Genomic DNA, 16,503 nt, shown 5'->3' with positions numbered 1-16,503 from the left:
ATCTTGACTAGAATTGTACGTGGTACTTGTGGTTTAACCAAGGTTTGATACAAGTGTCATGGACGCTTTAAAGGTGATTCCCCAAAGTCACCAGTGGACAATGCATGTGCGTGCATACATGTGCATTTTCTTACCCTTGGGAGTGAGAAATTCAATTTAAAATAACCCAGCAGCAAAGCCTTTACTTAAAGAAGAAATGGTTAGTTTATTAAACTCTTTAGCTCCGGAAGCTACGTAAGAAAAGATAAAGTTACTAACACATACACACCAAGATTAGTTAAAATGAAGTTAAAATGACACTGATAAAAATTGAATCAATTTAGTTCCTATTTGGTGCAGGCCTTTTATGCTGCACTGCCTCAAGTGAGGGTTTTAGGATTGGAAGCCATCCTAGCTGCAGGGACACAGTCAAATTGCCAGAGGTTGCTTTAACAGGCAAGTTTAGTAGGTGGAAACAGGTTTACAGGGAGGAGTGAAGGTTTCTTACTTCTCTTCTGCAGGCATGGCACTTTTACCTGCCTAGTTATTTAGCAGCAGGTCAGCAGCTGTTTTTAAGACGCCTTTCTTGGTTTCTCCCTGGGTTGAAGCTTCTTCAAGATGGTTCTCTATGGATCTTCCAGCTTCCTATCCTTTTCAATGCTTTTTGCAGGTAAACTAAAATGCCCATGGTTATCATGCGACCTGTACAAAATGCCAAATCATCTCCCAAATATGGCATCGGCACTTCAAACAGCTCTTCGCCCGCCTGTGGTTCTTACTTTTTGTCCTGGTCATGGCACAATTTATATTCTTACAATGAAGTGTCAGCAAAACTCTCTCATCTCCTGCACAATGAACTATAACTAAATTACGGATTGTCTTTTGTCCTCTCAGAAGGGGAGACCCAGTCTGAAATCCACAATTATGTCTGGTAGCTTGAAGTCATTTCAAAACGAAGAGTCGTTAAAAGGTCAGTCCAAGGTTTTTGGTCCTATCATAACTGCACACCGTAACCAAGTTTTGCATAACTTCTTTACTTTTCAATTCTATCCCCTCTAGAAATATTTTTAGTGCTTGGCTTACATTTTTATAGCATTGCTAATCCATGTCACTACTTTTTAGTTATTAGTGTATTTGGACCCCCAGATCAACCTATTTTGATCCTTATTTTCCAAGTAATTTTCAACATCCTACATAATCAAATCCATTTGCCAATTACATGCCATTCTGCAAGTTTAATATATTTTGGTAACTTGTTGCCGTCCGCCTCAAGACTGACCATCTCCCCGCTCCACCCCCACATTTGGTGCCATCTGCAAATTTAGAAATTATGGTTTCGATCCCAAAGTCTAAATCATTAATATAAATTTTGAACAAGTGATCCAGCACTGATCCTTGTGGAACACCACTTCCCACCTTCGGCCACTCTGAATAACTTCCCTTTAGCTCTAATTTCTGATTCTGTCTTGATGTCAGCCAGGTATCCATAATGCCCAATGACTCCAAATTTTCTGAACAATAGGTCATAAAAGCTAAATAAATGACTATCCGATCTGGAGGAGCAGTAATATTTCTATAATAAAACCATAGGATCATAAGAAATTGAAGCAGGGGTAGGCTGTTCAACCCTTTGAGCCTTCTCTACCATTCAATAAGATCATGGCTGATCAGATTGCGACCCTAACTTCACTTTCCTGCATGTTCCCCATAACCATCGAATCACTTGTTGGTCAAAACATCTGTCCAAATCAGCCTTGAATGCATGCAATGACCCAGCCTCCGCTACTCTCTGGGGAAGAGAATTTCAAAGACTAACGACAGTCTGAGAAGAAATTCCTCATCACCATCATAAATGGAGTCCCCTTATTTTTAAGACTGTTCCCCCAGTTCTAGATTGTCCCACGAGGGGCAACATCCTCTCAGCATCTACCCTGTCAAGCTCCCTCAGAAACTTATCTGCGTCATTAAGATCATCTCTCATTCTTCTCAACTCCAATGAGCATAGGCCCAACTTGCTCAACCATTCCTCATAAAATAACCCCTACACCCCATGAATTAGCCTAGTGAAGCTTTTTTTTGCACTGCTTTCAATGCAAGTATATCGCTCCTTAATTAAGGAGACCAAAACTACACACAGTACTCCAGATGTGTTCTCATCAATGCAATGGTCAATTGTAGCAAGACTTCACTACTTTTATACTCTAGCCACCTTGCAATAAAGGCAGACATTCCATTTGCCTTCCTAATTACTTGCTGTGCCTGCATGCTAACTTTTCACAATTCATGTATGAGGTACAGGTTCCTCTGTTCCATAGTATTCTACAATCTCTCTCCATTTAAATATCCTGCTTTTCTCTTCTTCCTACCAAAGCTGGGCCATATATAGACTGTCCGTGGAGATGATAAGAAGATGACCAAAGTGGATAGCCTCACGTTTTTCCACATTATATTCCAAATGCCAATTTTTTGTCCATTCTCTTAATCTATCTATAACCCTTTGCAAACTTTGTCTCCCTTCACAACCTGCTTCCCCACCCATCTTTGCATCATCAGCAAATTTAGCTACAATCTACTCTGTTCCTTCATCCTAATCATTAATATAGTTTGTTAAATACTAACAGTACATGAACAGAAGGTGCACTGTGGAATACAGCAACTCAAAATCAAATTTAACAGTTTCTTCTTGTGTGCAAGGATTTGAGGAGTGTGTGCACACATAAGACATGGATCTGATTCCCTCACCATGCTGGTGGATATAAGGCAATCGGAATCAATTTCCATAGAAAGCAAGTGAACAGAGCACTTAAGGAGGCAAATGACACCAAAGTAGATATCTGTGGTGACCATTCTTTTTAATACTCTCACAGCAGGAGGTCCATGGCCAGAAGTATGTGCAGTCAGGCACAACTTGAGTGCAGGTGTTTAGATGTTCCCATCAGTACTCCAAATCTATCATGCAGTATAAACAAATAAATTTGAGCATGGGTTGTTGCATCATACTACAAAAATACTTTCATCAGAAGAATCTCTACACTATAGAAAAGCAGAAGCACTCAAAGAGCAGACTTCTGACTTACTGACATTATAAAATGCTTTGTTATCTTTGTGCAACTTGCACCAACATGATTGTTGCTAAACCAGATTTGAAAAGTCAAAGTGACAGACCTCAGTCATGGGCAATAAAACCCCAAGATCTGATTCAATCACGACAATGAGGATCCAACACAGCGCACGCCCGGTTTATAATTCAAAAAAACTGTTTCTACTAGAAGAGAGTCTGGAATATGCTTAGTTTCCTGGTAAACCAGAATCATCCTATTCGCATTCATTGTGCGGATTTCAGCAATTGATTGTTTTTTTCCACAGGATGTGGGCGTTCCTGAAAAGGTCAGCATTTGTTGCCCATCCCTAATTGCCCCTTGAACCGAGTGGCTTGCTCGGGCCATTTCAGAGGGCAGTTAGGAGTCAACCACATTGCTGCAGATTTAGAGTTTCATGTAGGCCAGACCGGGTAAGGATGGCAGATTTCCATCCCTAAAGGACATTAGTGAACCATGTGGGTTTTAACAAAAAATGATGATAATTTCATGGTCACGATTACTTAGACTAGCTTATATTTAAATTTGAACGTGTATCCCCAGAGCATAAGCCTGGGCCTCTGGATCACTAGCCCTGTGACATGACCATGATGCCACCATCTCCCCTAATTGCTGCAAGTCACTTTCTGGTCAATGACGTTCCTCAACTTCCCAAGTTGTTCATGGCCAAAAAGCAAATGGACCCCAGTGTCACCTACTGTTTCATCCAATGGTGTTTCAGGAAACCAGCTAATTTATTTCTCCACTTTTCCAACCTCATAGCTTCACTTCATTCACTGGCATTGTTGTATTATAAAGCATTTTCTATGCTGCATTATCCGTGGGCTTCATCTCCAACTTCAGAAAATTACTCTACTTTATCTGGATGACTTTCTCCCATCTACAGATAACATCCTTATCCCCTCTCTAAATGTTGCCAATTTAGTATCAATGAATGCTCAATTAAGGGCAGCTTCTGCTGTGGAGGTGAATCTATTAAAAACTCAGGTTGAGATTAGCCAATTTCTTTCAAGGGAACCTCTTCATTCATCAGATTAGGTTGGGTTTGAAGCCAGGTGTGGACATTATTATGCTAGTCAGTTCCCTTATCATTGATTTAATCACTGACACTCCAATGGGCCAATAAAAATAATGAAGACACTTCCCACAGAGAATCAAAAAGGTCAAGAGCAATATTTATCTTAATCCCCCCTCTATCGAGCTGTAACCTGATTAAAAATGTCTTCAACCCTTCCAGTTTCCAAAAAAATTACCATCCATTTTCTTTTCCTCCAAATTATCTTCCAGTGCATTTGACCAATGCAAATACTTGCTGTGGTTAATTAGCACTCTAAAGTTCAGTGGTGCTGAATTTATTATTTTTAGCTTAAATAAAAACAAGACAAGCATTTTCACTTACACATACCAAGGTTTAACTTGCACAATAATAAAGTTTCACCACAAAATGCTAAAATGACAATTCTCAACATTATGGGCTGGATTTTAAGAACATAACAACAAAAGAAATAGGAGCAGGGCCATTCTGCCCCTCTAGCCTGCTTCACCATTCAATAAGATCTAGACCTTAACTTTCTTGCCTGCCCCCCCATAACCCTCGGCTTCCTTGTAGATCAAAAATCTGTCCAACAAATTTTGTCATGGCCTTCAGGATCCCAAAATCAGGATCACATGCCAGGAACATCATCGGCAAACCAATCTTCCTGGAGGTGATCTCTGAGCTTGCCACCGGCAGGAGGGCTTTTGATGCTGCCGAACCAGGAAGCGAAAAGCTCTAAAGCCTTGGCAGCCCTACCAGGAGAGGTGGATGCTGCTGAGGCAGGTCATGAACTGCAGGCTCACTGGGCTGCATCTCAGGGATTGGAAACCAGGAGCTAGACTGGTGCATTTAGCAGGTTGGAAGAGTAACCCCTCTGCTGGATTGCTATCAGTTGCAACGGCGGCCTTATATAAATGCAATCCTGTCTTAGCAGCCTGGAGCCTCTAGCTCCAATGGTCCCCAGTCTTCTGCATGGAGGCCACCTCTATTGAGAGGGGTGGCTCCACATGTAGGCAAGGTGGGGTGGAGGGTCCACAGGCAGGTTTGAAGGAGTAACTCATCTGCTGGATTGCTATCAGCTGCAATGATGGCCTTTTATAAATCCAACCCCATCTTAGCAGCCTGGAACCTCTAGTTCCAATGGTCCCCAGTCTTCTGCATGGAGGCCACTTCCACTGAGAGGGGTGTCTCCAGGGGTTGGGTCGGGTCAGGTGGGAGTCCACTGTGCCAAAAGCAAAATAGCAGAATGGCCACAAAAATGCCCCTAATTGGGGTCTTAGCAACACAAATTGGCTACCGCCTCCACAGAGTCAGCAGCCAACCCTGCTTCCCAACCCACCCTGGGAAAGTTCCCCAATGGCAAGCATGTTGAGCAGCCATCCTGACATGGCTCCCTGCTATTCCACCCTCATGCCCCTCATTCTCCAAGCCGGTCACCATGGGGTCAGGAGAATGCAGTCCTTTATAACAGTGTGTATACCAGTCATGATTTTCAGGTAAAACTGCACATTGAAAAGAAATCATACCAAAGTTAAACAAGTGACAATTATAGAAAATGTCATTCAAAGCCCATACATTGGTTGCATGCATAAACGTTTCGAAAGTTGACAAATCTTCACTGTACATTAAAAAAAATCTCAAAAAAGCAAGCTGAAAGAAGTAGGTCTTGCACAGAAAAGAAAGTAACCCAGGGCAGAGTCAAAAATACCCCTACAGTGACACTTTCATGTATTTTGGCTATATACACTACAGCACAGATAGATGCAGTAGATAGATCACATCATGCTGTCAGTTTAGCATTCTGGCTAGGGGACGAGTGAGGGGAAGCAGGGCAACATTTCATTCACTATAACTTTTAATTTCTACAATACACTACAGCATCCACCAACAGTTCTAAATGGGGATACAACAAAGAGAAGGATTTACTAAGTTAAATTCTAGCATTTAAATCTGCCATCCAATGCACATTTCTGGTACCAACTGCTAATCCAAATGTATATGTTCTCCGAACAGGAACCTAGTACCAACCTTAAATTTCCAATTTTGCTTAAAATGGCCCAGAAACTCTTGAACACACTTGTAGTTTTTTTTCAACAAAAACTGCATATAACTGCAACAAAACTAGTAACCATCATGCCATGAAATACATGCATCTTGTACTAGAGAATTGCTGGTGCTGAATTACTACCTTTTTAATTGTTAATCAATAATATTTGGTCTGCCTTCTCAAAGAAGGCCTCACAATAAGAAACACCAATTAATTACAGTTGAGCTTCTGACCCACTGGTTTGAGCTTAGAACAAATCAATTAGGTTATCCTTGCTGTATTCTTTCATTATACAATAAAGCAAAATCCTAGGTCCAATGCATATATACTATAAATCAATTCCTCTATCACTTGACAAAGTTATGGTCACATTAACAGGATGAAGGTCATTCAAAGTGAAAACAGGTTTATGAAACCACAAGAGAACAATGAATTATACTGTAAACCTACTTTTTATGTAGCCGGGGATCAAATGGGGGATGTTGTGCTCCATAAACTTGTTGTATACTAAAGGAAAAAAGAGAGAAAGACATGCCATATAAGCGTAAAAAATGAATTTAAAAAGCATCATTTACACTTCATATTGCAGATCTGAGAGGAAAAAATCCAATTGATACCATTCATGAAATGGGTATATGGTATTTAGTGATACTTTCACAAAAGATCTTTCCAAATGGGGAAAAGCATTACAAGTCAACACAACTTGAGTATTGCTGAAAAAAGACATTTTGTTGAAGCTTTCTGTCATGCACTTATCAGGACAATTGCAAGAATACGAATGTCAGGGGAAGCAACAACTTTATACTGCATGAGAATAGAATGCTGACTGGTTGGCAAATGGACTCTGATTGGTAGAGGCGTTGCCATGGAGAATGCAACAATTATCTCCGTGGGAACGCCTCTACCAGAGTCCGCTTGCCAACTAGTCAGCACTCTCTTCTCAGACAGTATAAAGTTGTTGCTTCCCCTGACATGGGTATTCTTGCGATTGTCCTAATGAGTGCAAGATGAAAAGCTTCAACAAAATGTCTTTTCTCAGCTACACTCAAGTTCTGTACTACCAAATGACTATTTCAACACAACTTGTGAAGAGACAGCAGAAATAGTACTGTTTTTCATTTTAGTGATGCTTGCTTCAGATTACAAGAGAGTACAGGCTCCAGTTCCAATTAAACGGCAACAATCAATCACAATGGAGAGAAATGATAAGCTCAATATATTTGTAAATTACAGCTCTGAAGAACACAGCCCAGAGTGAGATGAATTGAGTTGAATGCATTCTCCCTTCAAATGCACTTTAGTTCTGGCACTGGGCACTATTAAAATTACCAACTCTTTACACAAGTCCGCTTTAACTTTCATGATTTAAATGACAATTTATGCAACTTCAAGAAAAATCATTAAGAATACTGAATGGCTAGGAATGACTTCCAAACATATGACAGAAAAAGGGAATGCTCTCGTCAAAAGATCACAAGACTAAAATACCGCTTGGAATCCTCTATAGCCAATATATTTTTTTGACACAGGAATTCTACCAATGACAAGAGATATTTCTTTCAATTATCACAGCATGACAATGTGTTCAAGTATCACAACATGATAATGTATAACAGTGCTGGAGCTCACAGAATATTAGACTGTTAACATAGAATAATGCTGGATTCCATAGAATATCAGGGATTTTCAGATAGTGAATTGCAAAGAAATTTATAATTTTGAAAAAGGCATTGACAGGTACGTTAGTAAGTCAATGTAAATGGCCACCTCAAATCACCACCTCATAGAACCCATGCTTTCCACTCGTTGAGTCAAGGGTCAAGATCAAGAAACATCAAGGAAATTCTCAAGCCACTGATGCCAATCCCTATTTTGCATAGTATTTACTTGCCTTGGCTAATATTGTTACAATTCGTTGAAGCTATAATTCTAAATGGAGTGTCACATACCTATCAAAGCACATATCAATCACTGGTATTTACCTGCGGTTGATCATTCTGATTTTTCAGCTGGGAAAAATGTCAGCCAATTGTATAATGGGCAAGATCTCCTTGGCTGACAAATCCCAACCAACTCCTCAATCTCAGATCACCAATTCACAGTGCAGCCATAAAGACAATTACACCTAATTCAAGTCTGCCACAAACAAGACTGGCAATTAGTTCAACGTTGAGTCACTGTTATTTGTCAATATCAAGTAACACAACCACTGAGAATTGAATGACAAATCTTATCAACTAATCACTTTCTCCACATGTTTGACAATGTTCCAAATCTGGGACAAGGAGCAGGTAATAAACTGACATTCTGTCACCAAAAAAAATTTAGTAATTAAATTAGTCAATGGTAAACTGTTCATTACTGTGATGTCACATAATCAAGCCACAGAAACAGCTAAACCTAGAAGTCTATATTAACTGAGAAATGGGAACTAAAGAAAAAAGGAAACTTAACAAGGATATAAATAAAATGTCAACATTGAATAAAAACCACAAGTGCAACACACAATATAGAAATCCTTTATCCCTTTTGGGATAAAATACTGATCATCAGGCTTTATTATTGAGCAGTTTAATACATCTGCTTTGTTTCTGTAAAAAGTTACAATATTTCTGCAAGGTGATTACCATCAGCAGAATACAGCTTGTCAAACAACCACTTAGAGAAAAATAACTTGAAAAGGAGTTTACATAAAGCCAGCTATTTAAAAAAAGGAGACTTCCTCTGGACTTCAGTAACTGCAAAAATACTTCTAACTGAGAATCCTGGTTTCTGGCTGATCAATCAACAATAAACATCTCAATTAGTAGCTATAGTAAAAGTTAGGATTTGATTTAAATCCTTTAGTTATCAATCCATAACTTCCTATTCCTACTGCATTGTTCTGCTTAAACAATCAATCATATCATTGCAATGTCTTTCTAGGAGCAGTGAAAATGCTTTTTTTTCAGGAATTTCAAAACAAATTGTATATATTCCAAACCTGCTCCATGGCTAAAGGCAAGCAGCAATGAGGAAAACCTCATTAGGTCAACGATAAAAGTACTGCAAAATATTTAAAGGCAGTAATTTATTTATCTGCCTGTTTGTAACCAAAACTGCTGCACACTGGTTCTGATGGCTGCAGACAGAACATTTAGCAGTCCACCACAATTTTGCAATTAAACCAAAATTAAAATGAAAAATTATTGAGGCAAACTATTTCATTTGACATATGAGCATCATCAACAGCCAGGACCTCTGTGGACACCAGTTCCACGGGGCTAATGTCACTTTGGGCATTTAAAACAATAACTGTCACTAACAATTCCTCCTCCTACTTTGTAACAGAAATGTCAGGTAAATGTCTATGACTAAAAAAGTCAAAAAGAAATGAAACCAGATGGACCCGGCATCGAATTAGGCACCAGAAATGACAAACTCAGCCCTATCCACACAGCAAAGTCATCCTTACTAACATCTGGGGGCTTGTGCCAAAATTGGGAGAGCTAGCCCACAGACTAGTCAAGCAGCAGCCTGACACACAGTCATACTCAGGGAATTTTACCTTACAATGTCCCAGACTGGACCATCATCCCTGGGTATTTCCTGTCCCATCAGCAGGTCAAACCCACCAGAAGTGGAGGTACAGTAGTATACAGTTGAGAGGGAGTAATGTGGCTAACTCTTAAACATCAACTCTGGGCCCCATGAAGTCTCATAGCAATGAAACCTCCTGATTACCATCTACCACCCTCCCTCAGCTGATGAATCAGTCCTCCTCCATGTTGAACACGACTTGCAGGAAGCAGTGAGGGTGGCTAGGGCACAGATGGGGGAGTTCAATGTCCATCACCAGGAGTGACTCAGCAGCACCACTGACCAAGCTGGCGGAATCTTAAAGGACATAGCTGCTAGGCTGGGTCTGCAGCAGATGGTGAGGGAACCAACAACAAGGAAAAAATATATACTTGATCTCATCCTCACCAGCTGCCTGTCACAGATGCATCTGTCCATGGCAGTAATCGGAAGGAGTGACCACCGCACAATCCTTGTGGAGGCGAAGTCCCACCTTCACATTGAGGATATCCTCCATCATGTTGTATGTATTACCACCATGCTAAATAGGATAGATTTCAAACAAATCTAGCAACTCAATACTGAGCAACTATAAGGTGTTGTGTGCCAACAACAGCAGAATTGTATATAACCACAATCTAGTCTCATGGCCTGTAAAACTCCCACTCTACCATTACCACCAAGCCAGGGGATCAACCCTGGTACAATGAAGAGTGCAGATGGGCAAGGCAGGAGCAGCACCAAGCAAGCCTTAAAATGAGGTGTTGTAGCTTCATTAGATTGACACAAGACAACTTGTGTGCCAAACAACATTAGCAGCAAGCAATAGACAGAGCTAAGCAATTCCACAACCAATAGATCAGATCCAAGCCCTGTAGTCCTGCTGCATCCTGTCATGAATGGTGGTGGACAATTAAACAACTCACTGGAGGAGGCGGCTCCACAAATATCCCCATCCTCAATGATGGAGGAGTCCGGCACATCAGTGCAAAAGATAAGGCTGAAGCATTTGCAACAATCTTCAGCCAAAAATGCTGAGTAGATGATCCATTTCAGACTCCTCCGGAATTCCCCAGCATTACCGATGCCAGTCTTCAGCCAATTCAACTCACTCCACATGACATCAAGATACAGCTGAAGGCACTGGATGCTACAAAAGCAATGGACCCTGACAATATTACATCAACAGTACTGAAGGCTTGTGCTCCAGAACTTGTCACACCCCTACCAAGCTGTTCCAGTACAGCTACAACATTGGCATCTACCCAGCAATGTAGAAAATTGCCCAGGTATGTCCTGTCCACAAAAAGCAGGATGAATGCAACCCAGATAATTGCCACCCCATCAGTCTATTCTCAATCATTAGTAAAATGATGGAAGGATTCATCAACAGTACTATCAAGCAGCACTCACTTAGCAATAACCTGCTCACCGCACGCAGTTTGGGTTCTGCCAGGGTCACGAAGCTCCTGACTTCATTACAGCCTTGGTTCAAACATGGACAAAATAAGGGAAAACTCTCTGCTGGTTTGAGTCATACCTAGCACAAAGTATGAAGTTTGTGGTTGTTGGAGGTCAATCATCTCAGTTCTGGGACATCACTGTTGGAGTTCCTCAGGGTATTGTCCTAGGCCCAACCACCTTCAGCTGTTTCATTACTGACCTTCCTTCTATCATAAGGTCAGAAGTGGGTTACGTTCGCTGATGATTGCACAATGTTCAGCACTATTTGCAGCTCCTCAGATACTGAAGCAGTCCATGTTCAAATACAGCAACACCTGGACAAAATCCAGGCTTGGGCTGACAAGTAGCAAGTAACATTTGCACCACACAAGTGTCAGGCAATGACCATCTCCAACAAGAGAGAATTTAACCATCACCCCTTGACATTCAACGGCATTACCATCGCTGAATCCCCCACTATCAACATCCTGGGGGTTACCGGTGACTAGAAATTGAACTGTACTAGCTATATAAATACTGTGGCTACAAGAGCAGGTCAGAAGCCAGGAATCCTGAGGTGAGTAACTCACCTCCTGACTCCCCAAAGCCTGTCCACCATCTACAAGGCACAATACAGGAGTGTGATGGAATACTCCCCACACCATCCAAAACAAAAGCAGCACGCTTGATTGGAACCTTATCCACAAACATTCACTCCCTCCACCACCGACCCACAGTGGCAGCAGTGTGTACCATCTACAAGAGGCATTGCAGGAATTCACCAAGCCCTGTAAACAGCACCTTCCCATCACACAACCGCGACCATCTAGAAGGAAAAGGGCAGCAAACACATGGGGTCACCACCAGCTGGAAGCTCCCCTCCAAGCCACTCACCATCCTGACTTGGAAAGATATTGCCGTTCCTTCACTATCACTGCATAAAAATCCTGGAACGCCTCTGTAATAGCACTGAGGGTGTATCTACACCACATGGGCTTCAGTGATCCAAGAAGGTGTCGCACCGTCACCTTCTCAAGGGCAATTAGGGGTGGCAATAAATGCTGGCCAAGCCAGCAATGCCCACATCCCACGAATTAATTAAAAAAAACAAAAATGAAGCTTAATAACCAAGAAGTCAATTAGGAAATATTACTAAATAGTTAATAAATGCATTTCTAGACAGCAGTTTTATTATTTTTCCAGATCCTGGTACCATTCCGATCGCAGTTTTAACACCAAAATGGTCCATGAAGAATGTGTATGTGGGTGGGTGTATGTGTGTGCACATGTATATGCCAAGTACAGCTTGAAGCTTTTTTTAAAAAAGTGTCAAGTGACCTATTCCTGTTAGTAATATGGATTAACAATATTTCTGCAAAATGTTTGCAATAGACACCTCAGATTCTTATCACTTGTATTAAAATGATTGCTTCATTGTGATTAGAATAATGCTCACATATCCTTATTCTGTACAGTTCTCAGCATGTTCAGTTTAAATGAAGGCAAATTAATCTAAAGAAAAATGCAAGACATGTAACAAGCTACTTAAAATCCAAACATGCAGAAGTAAAATCAAGTTGGCACAACCATGACTTTAAGAATGATGAGTCATTGTTAGATGGAAGCAGTCTCAGCTGCCAATTAAACAAATGGAATCTTGGAAATAATTTGTTTTACAGGTACATAGTTAGTTCCCAATATACTCAATCTCAATAGATAACTGAAGTTTAATGATATCACGTCTCCAACAGGGCAGGTAAAATTGGATCCGAGATTGTTCAATTGTACTAAGCTTACTGTACCAGATTCTACTGAACAGCTTCAGATACTGACTTGCATTTTCTACATTTACATTGTCCTCATCACTTACAGTTCTCTGGCTGAGGGATGTAAGACAAGTAACCTATTCTCAGGCCTTTAATCATATAGCAGTAAGATTTAGAGTAGGCTTCGTCAACTGAATCCCAAATTTTCCCCAGGATTAAGCAGCTTACCAGTACATATACCACTATAAGCTTCAATCAAACTCAACATGTACAGGAGGAAATAACAGACCACACATACTTTGCACTGTGGAAGTGCAGACAAAACTATTTTCCAAAGGGACTAAAAGTTGAAAGCATACTATTTTCCAGTCATTTGCATCATCTTATAAAGGTTAGACGCAAGGAAATAAAAAAATGCAATTATTTGCCTTCACAGTACTATTAGCGTATGATGCGCCGGGCGAGCATATTAAGTTTGGTGAGAAGTTTACTAAATAAATCCCTCTTTATTTTATAGCAAATGCAACGAGGCTCAGCATGAATACTGCAAAGTGAATGAGGTGATAATAATTAGTAATGATAATTAAAAAGAAAAAAAATTCATGTCAAGAGGCAATATTGTCATGCCTCTGAAAGCAGAAAATATAAATTCTACTGCAATAAGGTAGAAACCATCTGCAAAGCTGAATGGAACTTCGGTCTTTGATTGAAGCAAAGAGTTGAGAAGTATACTTAGGTGGATGAAGATTAAGGAACAAGTCTATAGCTGCTTTGCTGCTTCAGGTAGGTGTAAGCTTCAGACCTACAGAATTATTGTGCTGCTTGGCCCATAATATTTCACATATTGTCAGCGTCATATTAGCAATAAAAAACATAACTCTACAATTGTCACCTTATCATAACGTAACTAGCACATCACACAGAGCTATTGGACTGTATAAGAGTTCTTGTTAACTTGAAAGATAAATTTCTTTCTGACAAAATGCTTCTAATTAGAGCTAAATTATGAAACATTTGGAAGTCACAAAAATCATGCTGCCAATTCATTTGCCAGATGTCTCAAAAGCCACCTAAATTTTCAACACTAATAATCTAATTAGTGTAATAGGGAAAACATCTTCTGGGTGACCTTGCTATCATAATAAAATTACAGCAAAAATAAAACTGGGAAAAGAAAATAATTTAATCAATTTATTGGCGTAGTTGTACTGCAACTTTAGCATCTTTGCAGTTTAGATTCCTCAATGAAATATATTTTCACTGCACTGCCAAAACCAGGCTTACAAAATTGCACTTGCTGTTAACTTTCTTGGAGATTATTTAAATGTATCAAAGCATAAAATGCCCGACTGTACTATCAAAACATTTAACAATCAGGATCAGAACCCTGTGGATATAAGCATGCAGGTGGACATTCCTGGATTTGGAAGTTCCAACAGCAGATTTTATCCATTTGCAGATGGAACTTCAGAATGCAGGAGAGCTTTGCGTGATCTAGAATCTCTTATCAATGGTGTAAGTTCACCCTATAATCAAGGTATATCATGAAAACAACCCACAGTGCTAATACAATCAATATCAAAAATAAGCATCAAGAAATTCTCTTTCATTTTTTAAGTTTATTAAACTGGCTTTCCTTCCATTTCACTAATCTGTAAATTTCTTACTTCCAAAAAGTTGATGATGATAAATCATAGAAGTTGACAGGTCAGATTACTGAAGAATGTTTCAATTGCTTGAAAGTACACTACCAGGTTTTTGAGAATTGAAGACATTTGACATGTTTTGCAAAATTAGATAAATTCCCATCAGCTGTGCAGTGTTACTGCAGATTTTAAACTGCTTAAAAATGCATTAAAAACCAAACATTAAATTGTACAACATATTAGCAACAGCTATAAACATGGCTCATAGAACAGCTTTGCTGAAAAATTAAATTAAAAATTAAAGAAAATGTAATTATGGCCAGTCTTCCAATTATAAATAACTTATTGGAGAATGAACACAAATGACATAGGTCATCACAGGTTACTGACAGTAAGATCACACACATTCTATATGTGCATCATGACAGGTAATAAGGCCATGTTGTTGTTATGCTTGGTGAAACTCAATCCTGACCCAATATAATTAATATACAGATATTCAGCAATGAGCTTTCTACTAATTGGTAAGATGACTAATTTAGATCATCTTGATAATTAAAGACAGTAGAAAACATTTTGAGGGTGGTTAAAATATGAAATTCTCTGACATATGCCATTTTGATGCTGAATGCTTAGATACTTTTAACAAGGATTTAGCTATTTCATTGAAAAAGAGGAATCTGAAAGGGGATGGTTAGCATGCAGGAAAATAGTATTTGGCCAACTGGCTAATATGGAGATGGCCTAGGTCATGTGTGCTTTTGATTTTTGGCCAAGTGTGATTGCCTTTTCCACGGAAAAGGTGCATACATTACTTATCATTTTTGACATCTTTAATATTGAACCAGCCATTTCAAAAGTTACACGCTGACGTAAATACACCCCGATTTCAATCAAATTCAAGATGAAAACCAACAGTATGGTTAAGGATAAGCAAAGGGAGCTGGCCGGTCAAGTCATACAACTACATTTTCTGCCAAGAATACTTGCACCAAGAGCACAATCACCATCAGTTTGAATGGTATTGAAAAAGTGTATTAGCAAAACTAGCAATGAAATGAGCTGTGGGACTGAGAAGTTGACAAAATATTTCCGTGGGAGTTCCACAACCAGATGCGCTCTGCCTCTTCCTCCCTTAGCTAAGCTCAGTATTGGGTGCAGAAATTAAAATCAAAAATTGGTGGTAAGGGGTGGGATGGGGGTGGGGAGAGGGGAAATGACAACCCTGCAATCGCAAAGAAGCAAATAGCACGCAGCAAGAAAATCAGCAAGGCGAGAAAGGTGCAGGAAAGGATCAGCAGCGAGTTGAGGCTGTCCCGGACTCAGTGAACGCTTGCACGAACCTTCCCGGAACCTTGGTGTTCCGCTTCCAGAACTGCCTCCTGCCATCGCTCGCCATCACCTCCCCTTCCCTGACAGTGCCCACCGGCTGGCCGCTTTTCAATCACTTCGACCCCAAAGCAGTGATTGAATTTTAAAAACAACAACACAGTAAAACGGAGAAGTGCGTCCCCACCGGAAAGGTTAAAATCTGAAATAAATTCTAAAAACTGTACTGTAAGCCGCCATGTTGGCGTCCTAACCGACGCTGCCTTCTGATTGGCCGGGGCGGACCCCCCCCCCCCCCCGCATCCGGCTGACCAATCGAGTGCCGCGGTATTAAAAGGTGAAACGTCGCCCTGGCGACGCCGTCGGTTGATTGACAGGCGGATTCAGGCTGGTGTCCACAGAGGAGGCATCGATCCAAGCAGCTCTATCACAACAACGCTGAATTACATTTAAATACAAGATGGAGAGATTAGATTGTTCTCAACTATCAATGTTGACAGATCATTGCCCTATTTGCTTTTCTTCCTAATCTACACAGTGACACCGGCGTGTACAGTCTTGTTCAATGCTGCCAATGTAGCCAAGTTAATATACAATATGA

At 40.3% G+C, this 16,503-nt stretch overlaps 1 protein-coding gene across 4 annotated transcripts in view; it reads right to left on the bottom strand.

Moving 5' to 3' along the window:
- The window catches only part of tbc1d22b (TBC1 domain family, member 22B), a 355,700-nt gene extending 339,519 nt beyond the window's left edge, over window positions 1-16,181 (bottom strand). For 3 of the 4 annotated variants that reach the window (XM_041195479.1, XM_041195482.1, XM_041195480.1), the window contains exons 1-2: window positions 15,917-16,167; window positions 6,611-6,667 (exon numbers count right to left, since the gene is read on the bottom strand). In XM_041195479.1, the coding sequence (XP_041051413.1) occupies window positions 6,611-6,667; window positions 15,917-15,972 (113 nt within the window). In that variant the 5' untranslated portion in view covers window positions 15,973-16,167. Of the gene's footprint in view, window positions 1-6,610; window positions 6,668-15,916 lie in introns of all 4 variants that reach the window. The other variant, XM_041195481.1, reaches the window with a different exon arrangement.
- Window positions 16,182-16,503: the final 322 nt, after the last annotated feature.

The sequence above is a fragment of the Carcharodon carcharias genome, chromosome 9 (assembly GCF_017639515.1).
Source record: "Carcharodon carcharias isolate sCarCar2 chromosome 9, sCarCar2.pri, whole genome shotgun sequence".
Lineage (NCBI taxonomy): Eukaryota > Metazoa > Chordata > Chondrichthyes > Lamniformes > Lamnidae > Carcharodon > Carcharodon carcharias.
The sequence above is the reverse complement of the archived record's forward strand: the minus strand, read 5'-3'. Positions and strand labels throughout refer to the sequence as shown.